This window comes from Salmo salar, chromosome ssa17, assembly GCF_905237065.1.
Source record: "Salmo salar chromosome ssa17, Ssal_v3.1, whole genome shotgun sequence".
Lineage (NCBI taxonomy): Eukaryota > Metazoa > Chordata > Actinopteri > Salmoniformes > Salmonidae > Salmo > Salmo salar.
The window spans coordinates 18,185,079-18,199,401 of record NC_059458.1 but is presented as its reverse complement, the minus strand read 5'-3'; the positions used below and the strand labels follow the sequence as shown (position 1 = coordinate 18,199,401).

At 42.1% G+C, this 14,323-nt stretch overlaps 1 protein-coding gene across 2 annotated transcripts in view; it reads left to right on the top strand.

The window, feature by feature from the left end:
* The window catches only part of LOC106575319 (vang-like protein 1), a 55,695-nt gene extending 44,761 nt beyond the window's left edge, over nt 1-10,934 (top strand). For both annotated transcript variants that reach the window (XM_014151785.2, XM_014151782.2), the window contains exons 7-9: nt 712-859; nt 7,372-7,606; nt 7,862-10,934. In XM_014151785.2, the coding sequence (XP_014007260.2) occupies nt 712-859; nt 7,372-7,606; nt 7,862-8,122 (644 nt within the window). In that variant the 3' untranslated portion in view covers nt 8,123-10,934. The remainder of the gene's footprint in view (nt 1-711; nt 860-7,371; nt 7,607-7,861) is intronic.
* The last annotated feature ends 3,389 nt before the right edge of the window (nt 10,935-14,323 follow it).

The following is a 14,323-nucleotide window of genomic DNA, read 5'->3' as shown; positions in this document are numbered from 1 at the left end:
ATCACCAGGTAATTCTTCTTTGTGGTATTAACCCCCAACATTACTACTTCAAAAGAAAACAAATCTCCCTTTTGGGTTGGTGAGTTGACTGGTTCATGACCTGACTGGCAGTGCAAACATGGCTGCCGTTTCTCAGACTGGAGAAATGGGGCATTGATATATAATCGAATTCTCCCGTCCCGAACCCCCAGCCTACCCTACATTAATACTGCAGCAGCTCCCTCTCTTAGCCCCTATTAACATGAGCCGTCGCTCTCTTGCATATTAACGCTGTCATAATGACATGCGCCTGACATTCAACTTTTGAAGTTGGCTGGGGGAAGTTTATTAAGACGGACACTCGGCACCGCCTAAAGACACAGAGAGGCGGAGTAGCAGAGAACCCGGAATAACTGAATGTTACACAGTGGATGCGTGGGTGTGGTGGTTTGAACTTGGAAAATGCATTTTCAACTATATCAATTTTCTTTTTGATGATTACAGTGTTCCGTCCATTACGATTTTAGGTTTTACTACTATTCAAAGACGCAAAGAAGTCTTTCAGTTGTCACAGTTTTTTTTAAAGTGTCTGTATGTCTGTGTTACGCTGAGTATTGGGCATGTTTGTTAGTGTGGAGATATCTTGACACTCTGACTTTGCAAGATTCTGTATCAGTGAATATAATGAACACCTGTATTAACCTAGCATCCCTCTGTTGTCTGCCTCCCTAGGCCCTGAGAACAACGCCGCGACCGGATTGGCCCACTCCCAGTCTCGGGCTATGATTGCCGCTGCCGCCCGCCGCCGAGACGCCAGTCACAACGAGCTGTACTACGAGGAGGCGGAGCACGAGAGACGTGTCCGCAAACGCAAGGCCCGGTGAGAGACAGGTTTGGGGGGGGTTGGCTGTTTGGTAAATGAATGGAAGGACATATGGGGATTGTTTTTGTACGTATTTGTGGTAAAGGACCCGTTTGGACATACCAAACAAACAGATACTAAAGTATGTCTCATCTCTTTGGTTTGATATTAGATTACATTTACATTTGAATCACTAAGCAGACACTCTTATCCAGAGCAACTTATAATTAGTGCATTCATCTTAAGATAGCTAGGTGAGACACAGTTGTAGTTAAAGTTTTCCCTAAATAAAGCACAGTACCAGTCAAAAGTTTGGACACACCTACTCATTCAAGGGTTTTTCCTTATTTCTACTATTTTCTACATTGTAGAATAGTAGTGAAGACATCAAAACTATGAAATAACACATATGGAATCATGTAGTAATCAAAAAAGTGTTAACCTGTTATGGCTAGGGGGCAGTATTTTCACGGCTGGATAAAAAACGTACCCGATTTAATCTGATTATTACTCCTGCCCAGAAACTAGAATATGCATATAATTATTAGCTTTGGATAGAAAACACTCCAAAGTTTCTAAAACTGTTTGAATGGTGTCTGTGAGTATAACAGAACTCATTTGGCAGGCCAAAACCTGAGAAGATTCTGTACAGGAAGTACCCTGTCTGACCATTTCTTGGCCTTCTTTGTCATCTCTATCCATTACAAAGGATCTCTGCTGTTACGTGACACTTCCTACGGCTCCAATGGGCTCTCAGAGCCCGGGAAAAAGCTGAATGACGTAATTCAAAGCCCTGGCTGAAACACATTATCGCGTTTGTCAAGTGGCCGATCAGGGGACAGTGGGCTTAGGCGCGTGCACTGGCCGCCCCCGTCTTTCTGTTTTTCCCTCTATTTACCGAAACGCAGATTTCCGGTCGGAATATTATCGCTTTTTTTACGAGAAAAATGGCATAAAAATTGATTTTAAACAGCGGTTGACATGCTTCGAAGTACGGTAATGAAATATTTAGAAATCTTTTGTCACGAAATGCGCCATGCGCACGACCCTTATTTACCATTCGGATAGTGTCTGGAACGCACGAACAAAACGGCGCTATTTGGATATAACGATGGATTATTTTGGACCAAACCAACATTTGTTATTGTAGTAGCAGTCCTGGGAGTGCATTCTGACGAAGAACATCAAAGGTAATCAAACTTTTCTAATAGTAAATCTGATTTTGGTGAGTGCTAAACTTGGTCGGTGTCTAAATAGCTAGCCCTGTGATGCCGGGCTATCTACTGAGAATATTGTAAAATGTGCTTTCACCGAAAAGCTATTTTAAAATCGAACATATCGAGTGCATAGAGGAGTTCTGTATCTATAATTCTTAAAATAATTGTTATGTTTTTTGTGAACGTTTATCGTGAGTAATTTAGTAAATTCACCGGATGTTTGCGGGGGTATGCTAGTTCTGAACGTCACATGCTAATGTAAAAAAGCTGGTTTTTGATATAAATATGAACTTGATTGAACAAAACATGCATGCATTGTATAACATAATGTCCTAGGGTTGTCATCTGATGAAGATCATCAAAGGTTAGTGCTGCATTTAGCTGTGGTTTTGTTTTTTGTGACATTATATGCTAGCTTGAAAAATGGGTAGTCTGATTATTTCTGGCTGGGTACTCTGCTGACATAATCTAATGTTTTGCTTTCGCTGTAAAGCCTTTTTGAAATCGGACAGTGTGGTTAGATTAACGAGAGTCTTGTCTTTAAAATGCTGTAAAATAGTCATATGTTTGAAAAATTGAAGTTTTCGGATTTTAGAGGAATTTGTATTTCGCGCCACGCCCATCATTGGATATTGGAGCAGGTGTTCCACTAGCGGAACGTCTAGATGTAAGAGGTTAAGCAAATCAAATTATATTTTAGATTCTTCAAAGTAGCAACCTATGCCTTGATGACAGCTTTGCACACTCTTGGCATTCTCTCAACCAGCCACACCTGGAATGCTTTTTGAACAGTCTTGAAGGAGTTCCCACATATGCTGAGCACTTGTTGGTTGATTTTCCTTCACTCTGCAGTCCAACTCATCCCAAACCATCTCAATTGGGTTGAGGTCGGGTGATTGTGGAGTCCAGGTCATCTAATGCAGCACTCCATCCCTCTCCTTCTTGGTCAAATAGCCCTTACACAGCCTGGAGGTGTGTTGGGTCATTGTCCTGTTGAAAAACAAATGATAGTCCCATTAAGCGCTAACCAGATGGGATGGCATATCGCTGAAGAATGCTGTGGAAGCCATGCTGGTTAACCTCTATGGGCTAGGTGGGACGCTTGCGTCCCACCTACGTAACAGCCACTGGCAGCCTGTGGCGCGATTTTCAAAACCTTAAAAATCCTATTACTTCAATTTCTCAAACATATGACTATTTTACAGCTATTTAAAGACTCTCGTTAATCTAACCACACTGTCCGATTTCAAAAAGGCTTTACAACGAAAGCAAAACATTAGATTATGTCAGCAGAGTACCAAGCCAGAAATAATCAGACACCCATTTTTCAAGCCAGCATATAATGTCACCAAAACCCAGACAGCTAAATGCAGCACTCACCTTTGATGATCTTCATCAGATGACAACCCTAGGACATTATGTTATACAATACATGCATGTTTTGTTCAATCAAGTTCATATTTATATCAAAAACCAGCTTTTTACATTAGCATGTGACGTTCAGAACTAGCATACCCCGCAACTTCCGGGAATTCGCTAACATTTTACTAAATTACTCACGATAAACGTTCACAAAAAGCATAACAATTATTTTAAGAATTATAGATACAGACCTCCTCTATGCACTCGATATGTCCGATTTTAAAATAGCTTTTTGGTGAAAGCACATTTTGCAATATTCTAAGTACATAGCCCAGGCATCACGGGCTCGCTTATTTAGACACCCGGCAAGTTTAGCACTCACCATAATCATATTTACTATTATAAAAGTTTGATTACCTTTTGTTGTCTTCGTCAGAATGCACACCCAGGACTGCTACTTCAATAACAAATGTTGGTTTGGTCCAAAATAATCCATCGTTATATCCGAATAGCGGCGTTTTGTTCGTGCGTTCCAGACACTATCCGAAATAGTAAAGAGTGTCGCGCGCATGGCGCAATTCGTGACAATAAAATTCTAAATATTCCATTACCATACTTCGAAGCATGTCAACCGCTGTTTAAAATCAATTTTTACGCCATTTTTCTCGTAGAAAAGCGATAATATTCCGACAGGGAATCTCCTTTTCGGCAAACAGAGGAAAAAATCCCAAAGGCAGGGGCGGTCGGGTCACGCGCCTAAGCCCAGTGTCCCTTGATCGGCCACTTGAGAAAGGCGATAATGTGTTTCAGCCTGGGGCTGGAATGACGACATTCTGTTTTTTCCCGGGCTCTGAGCGCCTATGGACGACGTGGGAAGTGTCACGTTAGAGCAGAGATCCTTAGTAAATGATAGAGATGGAAAAGAAGTTCAAGAAATGGTCAGACAGGCCACTTCCTGTAAAGGAATCTCTCAGGTTTTGACCTGCCATTTGAGTTCTGTTATACTCACAGACACCATTCAAACAGTTTTAGAAAATTTAGGGTGTTTTCTATCCATATGTAATAAGTATATGCATATTCTAGTTACTGGGTAGGAGTGGTAACCAGATTAAATCGGGTATGTTTTTTATCCAGCCGTGTCAATACTGCCCCCTAGCCCTAACAGGTTAAGTGTGCCTTGAATTCTAAATAAATCACAGAGAGTGTCACCAGCAAAGCACCATCACACCACCACCTCCATGCTTCACGGTGGAAACCACACATGCGGAATTCGCCTACACTGTCTCACAAAGATCAACAATTGTTTTCTTTTTTTTTATCTCAAATTTGGACTCATCAGACCAAAGGACAGATTTCCACCGGTCTAATGTCCATTGCTCATGTTTCTTGGCCCAAGCAAGTCTCCTCTTCTTATTGGTGTACTTTAGTAGTGGTCTCTTTGCAGCAATTTGACCATGAAGGCCTGATTCACGCAGTCTCCTCTGAACAGTTGATGTTGAGATGTGTCTGTTACTTGAACTCTGTGAAGCATTTATTTGGGCTGCAGGCTGGTAACTCTAAACTTATCCTTTGTAGCAGAGGTAACTCTGGGTCTTCCTTTCCTGTGGCATTCCTCATGAGAGCCAGTTTCATCATAGCGCTTGATGGTTTTTGCGACTGCACTTGAAGAAACGTCCAAAGTTCTCGACATTTTCCGGATTTACTGACCTTCATGTCTTGAAGTAATGATGGACTGTTGTTTCTCTTTGTGTATTTGAGCTGTTCTTGCGATAATATGGACTTGGTCTTTTACCAAATAGGTCTACCTTCTGTATACTACCTCTACCCTGTCACAACACAACTGATTGGATCAAACGCATTAAGAAGGAAAGAAATTACACAAATTAACTTTTAGCAAGGCACACCTGTTAATTGAAATGCTTTCCAGGTGACTACCTCATGAAGCTGGTTGTGGGAATGCCAAGAGTGTGCAAAGCTGTCATCAAGGCATAGGTTGCTACTTTGAAGAATCTCAAATATAAAATATATTTTGATTTAACACTTTTTTGGTTACTACATGATTCCATAGTTTTGATGTCTTCACTATTATTGTACAACTTAGAAAATTGTAAAAATAAAGAAAAACCCTTCAATTAGTATGTGTGTCCAAACATTTGACTGGTACTGTAGTTATCAGCTAATTCAAGGCTAGTAGGAAAAGACAAGTGCAGGTAATTGTTTTACTTCTATATACAGTGCCTTGCGAAAGTATTCGGCCCCCTTGAACTTTTCAACCTTTTGCCACATTTCAGGCTTCAAACATAAAGATATAAAACTGTAATTGTTAGTGAAGAATCAACAACAAGTGGGACACAATCATGAAGTGGAACGAAATTTATTGGATATTTCAAACTTTTTTAACAAATAAAAAACGGAAAAATTGGCCGTGCAAAATTATTCAGCCCCTTTACTTTCAGTGCAGCAAACTCTCTCCAGAAGTTCAGTGAGGATCTCTGAATGATCCAATGTTGACCTAAATGACTAATGATGATAAATAGAATCCACCTGTGTGTAATCAAGTCTCCGTATAAATGCACCTGCTCTGTGATAGTCTCAGAGGTCCGTTTAAAGCGCAGAGAGCATCATGAAGAACAAGGAACACACCAGGCAGGTCCGAGATACTGTTGTGGAGAAGTTTAAAGCCGGATTTGGATACAAAAAGATTTCCCAAGCTTTAAACATCCCAAGGAGCACTGTGCAAGCGATAATATTGAAATGGAAGGAGTATCAGACCACTGCAAATCTACGAAGACCCGGCCGTCCCTCTAAACTTTCAGCTCATACAAGGAGAAGACTGATCAGAGATGCAGCCAAGAGGCCCATGATCACTCTGGATGAACTGCAGAGATCTACAGCTGAGGTGGGAGACTCTGTCCATAGGACAACAATCAGTCGTATACTGCACAAATCTGGCCTTTATGGAAGAGTGGCAAGAAGAAAGCCATTTCTTAAAGATATCCATAAAAAGTGTCGTTTAAAGTTTGCCACTAGCCACCTGGGAGACACACCAGACATGTGGAAGAAGGTGCTCTGGTCAGATGAAACCAAAATTGAACTGTTTGGCATAAAAGCAACACAGCTCATCACCCTGAACACACCCTCCCCACTGTCAAACATGGTGGTGGCAGCATCATGGTTTGGGCCTGCTTTTCTTCAGCAGGGGCAGGGAAGATGGTTCAAATTGATGGGAAGATGGATGGAGCCAAATACAGGACCATTCTGGAAGAAAACCTGATGGAGTCTGCAAAAGACCTGAGACTGGGATGGAGATTTGTCTTCCAACAAGACAATGATCCAAAACATAAAGCAAAATCTACAATGGAATGGTTCACAAATAAACATATCCAGGTGTTAGAATGGCCAAGTCAAAGTCCAGACCTGAATCCAATCGAGAATCTGTGGAAAGAACTGAAAACTGCTGTTCACAAACGCTCTCCATCCAACCTCACTGAGCTCGAGCTGTTTTGCAAGGAGGAATGGGTAAAGATTTCAGTCTCTCGATGTGCAAAACTGATAGAGACATACCCCAAGCGACTTACAGCTGTAATCGCAGCAAAAGGTGGCGCTGCAAAGTATTAACTTAAGGGGGCTGAATAATTTTGCACGGACAATTTTTCAGTTTTTTATTTGTTAAAAAAGTTTGAAATATCCAATAAATTTCGTTCCACTTCATAATTGTGTCCCACTTGTTGTTGATTCTTCACAAAAAATTACAGTTTTATATCTTTATGTTTGAAGCCTGAAATGTGGCAAAAGGTCAAAGTTCAAGGGGGCCGAATACTTTCGCAAGGCACTGTATTTTTGTTGTTCCTCCTATTCCATGTAAAGCCTTTTTAGATGTTTCCAAAGCCACTGTAGTAGAAGTATACACTCCACCATTGTGCGCTGAACAACCACATTGTGCCCTCCTAGACTGGTGGTGGCGGTAGAGGAGGCCTTCACACACATCAAGCGCATGCAGGAGGAGGAGCAGAAGAAAGCCCCCGGGGACGTGATGGACCCCCGCGAGGCCGCCCAGGCCATCTTCCCCTCCATGGCCCGCTCCCTGCAGAAGTACCTCCGCACCACCAGGCAGCAGCACTGCCACAGCATGGAGAGCATCCAGCAGCACCTGGCCTTCTGCATCACCAACAACATGACGCCCAAGGTGACCAAGTGTTCTGATCAGTGGAGGCTGGTGGGAGGAGAAATCGGAGGACAAGCGGATTGTAATGGCTGGAATGGAATAGTTTGATTTTCATTTCATTCTATTCCATTCCAGCCATTACAATGAGCCCGTCCACCAACTTAAGGTGACATCATCCCCCACTGGTTTTGACCAACTCCTTTGAGTGGCACCTTACTTGTATAGTAGTAACAAATAATTATGTTATTGGGAAAGTGCTAACTCCTCTCCTCATAGGCCTTCCTGGAGAGTTACCTGACCCCCGGGCCCACCTTGCAGTACGGCCGCGAGCGCTGGCTGGCCCGGCAGTGGACTCTGGTCAGCGAGGCGTCGGTCACCAGCGGCCTCAAGGAGGGCACCATCTTCCTCCTCAAGTGCATAGACTTCAGCCTGGTGGTGACGGCCAAAAGGATCCCCTATATCCAGCTTTCAGAGGAGTTCATCGACCCCAAGTCGCACAAGTTCGTCCTGCGGCTACAGTCAGAGACCTCTGTGTAGAACTGGACAACTGATTTTACCACCACACACCTTTTTTTAGTTTTGTTTTTAAAATGGTTTTATTTTGGGTTTGCAGTTTTATTTTATTTTTGGAGTTTTATATTATATATGAATATATATGTTACACATGTTGGAATATATTATCCTTTTTATCTATGGTTTGCCTGGTTTATGAGTTAATATAAAACAAATGTTTAAAAAAATATACACCGGTGATGAATTTGACTTGTCTTGCATGCACACACAGAAGATTGAATTGGACTCTGTAGATGAACAATGTGTGCACACAACTGCATATGTGTCAATGTCTATGAACACAATCAGTTGTTCCACCTCTGAAAGACCGATGCAGAGCTCAAGACAAGGAATTGTTTTAATTCCATGACTCCAGACAGAAAGTGGAGACCGAAGGAGGAGGGGGACGGCCATTTTGACATCTCACCAAAGAGTCAAATGACACTACTGTTGCCATGGACATTCCTTCATTCCCCCTCAGCCAAACCACTACAGATGGTGAACTGCCACTATTTAACTTCTGGACAAAATGTATCTTTTAACACCAGCGTCTCAGGCCTGTCTGCTGTTCTGAAACTATAGCTACTTAATTTACATTTTTTACGTTACATGCACATGTTCTCTACATCTGTATATTGATTATGTATAAACACATTGTGATATAATGCTGTTTAAGTCTATGCGTACTGGGTCAATCTCCCTCCCATTTCCTTATATACTGATCTGTGGGTGTACAGAGCAAGAAATGAATATCGGTAGCATTCATTGTTCTGATTTAAACAAAACCCTTGTTTAAGCTGTTATTGGTGATGTTAAATAGAAATTCAAATTCAATGCCAATTTTACGATTACCCCCAAGGCTGAAGTCCTTGAATCTCCAGGGGATCTGCTAAAAAAAAATCTATATTTTTCGACCTCAAAGTATGTACTGTAGTACGGCTTATGCATACAGCAGCACTTTCCCAGGCGCAATGTAGCAATGCAACAGCATGTTATACTGCAGTACATCTCGTCTACAAGCCAACTCTCTCTCTGTAACAGGTTATTCTGTACTATACAGGACTATGTTCTTTTATAAGTTCTACTGTCAACACGGGCTCAGAATGGTCCATCCATATCCCAAATTAACATGTGTAACATTTTCAACATACCATTATACACTCATGGCTGGTTTGTAAAGCAGAGCTCTTCAAACGTTTAAAACCCAAAGTATTATTCCATAAGGATTCTGATTTCTGATGTAAGTCAATATTTACAGCTTCTGTAATGGATTTTGGAGATGTTCTGCTGTCTCGTTCCACTTTTACATTTTTCATAGGATGGTCCCACTTCCCAGCGTAGTCATATTTTGATAACGTGCCCATTAAGGACCCTGGATTTGCTGACACTAACAATTACCTTTTTATAAAGCGATACCTCTTCTCGGGGTTCAGGCTTTCACTTCTATCACGCTTCCTTTGCATGGTAGAGCACTCCAGGAGAGACGATGCACAGATACAACTAACATATGACACTGATTTGGACCACAGCCTCAATCTGCCGGTGTACCTTGTACGCAGAACTCTATTCTGTAGTTATTACCATTGAATGTCTAAGCGGTTAATTAAGCTAATCGCCTCTTGAGATGGTGAGTACGGTATGAGGGGGTGAAGGAGCCTCCCTTGTAACTCACCCGTCTGATTAGTCTTCTATTACAATGTCATCAAGCGATATATCATGTTGAGCCGTGAATCTGGGGACCCGATGGCTTTGAATCTGTTCCTTATTTAAAAAGGATGAACATAAAAATCCATCATGACATCAGAATCCTATATTCTCCCCTAGTGAATGTGAGTGGCAGATTGAGATCCATCCAGGATGAGTTGTTTCGGAGGTGATCAGGATCCTATCTACTTAAGATCTCATAAATCCCCATGTAGAATGGACATCTGGCTTGTAGAGGTCCTCCGGTATTACAGCTCTGCATGTCATTCATGGAATACAAAACTGTCCGTCAGCGCCCCCTGGCAGACAAACCAGAAGGTGTCAGACTTTGGTCTGGTAAGGGGTTGCTGTTGGCTGCTGACACATTTTCACACATTCAAAAACAAACGCGTGGTGCCGTGTCAGGTTATACACAAACCATTTTTAACGATCAGCATGTGGCTCATAAAAGCCACTTGGAAATGCAATTCTCTTTTCTCACTCGTCATGAAAACAAACATATTTTTATACTTATAGCACTGGGAGTCTTTTGTACCCATAATTGATGGACTTTGTCTTTACACTGTATGTATTTATGTAGCTAAGCGTGTGCATATGCCATTCCCTTATCACATGCTCAGCCTTCCCTGTATTGACCGCAGATTGACGTTTATTGGGATTAGTCTTGCCCTGGAGGCAGGACTGAGCGATTTCCGCTAGATGTGCCAGTGGCAAAGTCAAATTGTCTGTATGGCAAAAATTCATAAAAACAAAAAATGGCTTTTTGTTCTTAATTTAAGGTTAGTGTTTGCAGTGTGGTTAAGATCATGCCTTTGTGCCTGTGGCAGCTAGTGACCACTCTGTAGAGCTGCCTCCAGTACAGGAGTCATCCCAATAAATGCTAACCTGGGTATTGACCTCTGTCATGGTTTGCTGGCCTGGTCACAGATCTGTTTGTGCTGTTACTGCCAGGTTGGCTAAAGGTTAGCCAGGTTGCACCCATACTGTAGACCTCTGCTTTTTACTGACCTGACAACGCATTATAACCAATGTGTCAATTTCACTATATAACAGGCATTTGTGTAAAATAAACATTTGTATGAACATTTGTTAACTGGCTCTAAGAAGGACTGTTTTTCAAGCATTCCATTGAAAGGATATTTTTTGGGACCATACAACTATATCCTAGGCATGTCTGTGGTCCTGGGGTAGTTATATGTGACACATCAATGAGTCCCGTTGGTACTAAGAAATCTCTTGTATTGACTGTCACCCAGGCATAGAAAGTGAAATGACCATTACTTGTTGCCTCTTCTGTGATGGCTCAATAAGGAGCTGTCAGTGTGTATAATTGTCCAGACTAGAGTTCCACTACTTTATAAATGAATACAGTGCAGCCAGACTACCCACAAGTACCACAGTGTGTTAAGACCTATTAACTGTCAAACCCCATTTTTAAACATTCTGCTCTGTCATCGCCCATTAACAGTTTGATCCTGCTATATGAACCAAATGTCAGCTTTTTGGGTTATTTTGGGGCTGGCTGGTTGTTGTCATGGTGCCCATAGTAATTGGCTTGCTGTCAGGCTCTCAGTGGGGCGCCACACAGCTTTGTGGGTAAATGAATGTGTGCAGCGGCGACGCACGCGACCTCATCCCCTGAAAACTAGCTGCGGTCCCACCTGTCACTACTCATCTATCACCGGTTTAACCCTCGCTTCTCCTTCGCTCTCCGGAAGAGCCACAGAGATACATTGTCAGTGTGGAGAGGAAACGAGAAGCATTTGCATCTAAATGGAATGTTTTTTTTCTCATACTTTTCCTCATTTGGTTTTGTAATGACTTGGTGATGTGTGCTGGCCTGGCTGTGTGCAGACCGACTGAAGCAGGGAGGAGAGATCAGTGGTATTTTGTTCTCACAGCCTGCTCTGAGCCAGGCCTTTTGGGCTTTGGGCTCTGCTGAACAAGATCAGTTCTGGGTAGGGCAGATCTAAAGTACTACCCTGTGCTCACAGAGTCTGACGAAGCTCTCCTGACCAAGGAGCTTGACTCTGAAACACATCAGGAATACACACTGAAAGGTCCAATGCAGCTGTTTTTATCACAATATCAAATCATTTCTGAGTAACAATTAAGTACCTTACTCTGATTATTTTCAATTAAAATGGTCGAAAAGAAACAAACAGCAAAGGGCAATTTCTCAAGCAAGAATTTACTGTAGCTGGGACTATCTGGGAGTGGTCTGAGAGGGGAGGGGAAAACAGAACATTGGCTGTTATTGGCAGAGGTTTGAAACTCTTTCTTATTGGTCTATTAAATGAGAAGTTTGCTTTTTCACAACAAAATCAATTTTTTATGTAAATTCCATGTTATAGAAGGGTCCAGACACTTTTTTGCGATTTCACTTGTTTTTGAGAAAAGTACATCAAGAAGCGATTCACTTCCTCGTCGCAGTATGGGGGCTCTGAAAAAACACGAACAAAGGCTCCAAAAACATTCTGAACTTTAATTGCAACATTATATTCTGTTTTGTTGCGACTCGAGCTGGGTAGGGGAAACGTTGCATAAAATGCATCGCATGGAATATAACGTTATGGATAATGTTCGGAATGACAATTTAACGTGTACAATATCTAAACACCTGCATCACGATACTGAGAGCGTTTCCGTTTCTAAAATTACATATTGGTGTTTTTGGAGCATTTGTTCATGTTTTTTTTAGAGGCCCCGTACTGCACAACGATGATGAGGAAGTGAATTGTTGCTTGTGGTAAGTTTCCAAAAAAAACTTGTGAAATCACCCAAAACAATCTGAAACATTACAATTACATGCATTGAGAGTTGGTTGTAAAAAAGCCAACTTCTTTAACTATATAATTTACTGCATCCCACCAAAACAGGATGAGATTTCAGGTGGTCTTTTCAAGTAGCGTTTACACTAAAATAGCCTCATTTTCACAATTTCACTGTATTATTCCAACCTCGTGGAAATGTATAGAAAACACAGGAAATCACATTTTTGATTGCACTGGGCCTTTAAATGTGCACTAATAGTGGCAGGTGCACATACAGTGCCTTCGGAAAGTATTCAGAACCCTTGACTTTTTCCACATTTTGTTAAATTACAGCCTTATTCTAATATTGATTAAATTGTGACGAAGCCAAAATAGGTTTAGACAGTTTTTTTTGGGGGGGGGGGGGATTAACAAAAATATCACATTGACATAAGTATTCAGACCCTTTACTCAGTACTTGGTTGAAGCACCTTTGGCAGCGATTACAGCCTCGAGTCTTCTTGGGTATGACGCTACAAGCTTGGCACACCTGTATTTGGCGGGTTTCTCCCATTCTTCTCTGCAGGTCCTCTCAAGCTCTGTCAGGTTGGATGGGGAGCGTTGCTGCCCAGCTATTTTCAGGTCTCTCCAGAGATGTTCAATCGGGTTCAAGTCCGGGCTCTGGCTGGGCCACTCAAGGACATTCAGAGACTTGTCCCGAAGCCACTCCTGCATTGTCTTGGCTGAGTGCTTAGTGTCATTGTCCTGTTGAAAGGTGAACCTTTTTCCCCAAATCTGAGATCCTGAGCACCCTGGAGCAGGTTTTCATCAAGGATCTCTCTGTACTTTACTCCATTCATCTTTGCCTCGATCCTGACTAGTCTCCCAGTCCCTGCCGCTGAAAAACATCCCCACAGCATGATGCTACCACCACCATGCTTCACCGTAGGGATGGTGCCAGGTTTCCTCCAGGTGTGACGCTTGGCATTCTCTCATCTCCACAGAGGAACTCTAGAGCTCTGTCAGAGTGACCATCAGGTTCTTGGTCACCTCCCTGACCAAGGCCCTTCTCCCCTGTTTTCTCAGTTTGGCCGGGTGGCCAGCTCTAGGAAGAGTCTTTGCGGTTCCAAACATCTTCAATTTAAGAATGATGGAGGCCACTGTGTTCTTGGGGACCTTCAATGCTGTAGAAATGTTTTGCTACCCTTCCCCAGATCTGTGCCTTGACACAATCCTGTCTCGGAGCTCTACAGACAATGTTTTTCAACCTCATGGCTTGGTTTTTGCTCTGACATGCACTGTCAACTGTGGGACCTTATATAGACAGGTGTGTGCTTTTCTAAATCATGTCCAATCAATTGAATTTACCACAGGTGGACTCCAATCAAGGTGTAGAAACATCTCAAGGATGATCAATGGAAACAGGATGCACCTGTGCTCAATTTCGAGTTTCATAGCAAAGGGGCTTAATACTTATGTAAATAAGCTATTTCTGAACCTGTTTTCGCATTGTCATTATGGGGTATTGTGTGTGGATTGCTGAGGAATTGGTTTTATTTTATCCATTTTAGAATAAGGCTGTAACGTAACAAAATGTGGGAAAAGTCAAAGGCTCTGAATACTTTCCGAAGGCACTGTAACTCTCCCCCTCAATCAATCGTCTCTTTTTCTTTGATTTTGTACCTGCAATAAACCTCCCTCTAAGTCCCCCACAGAAAATGAACAAGTG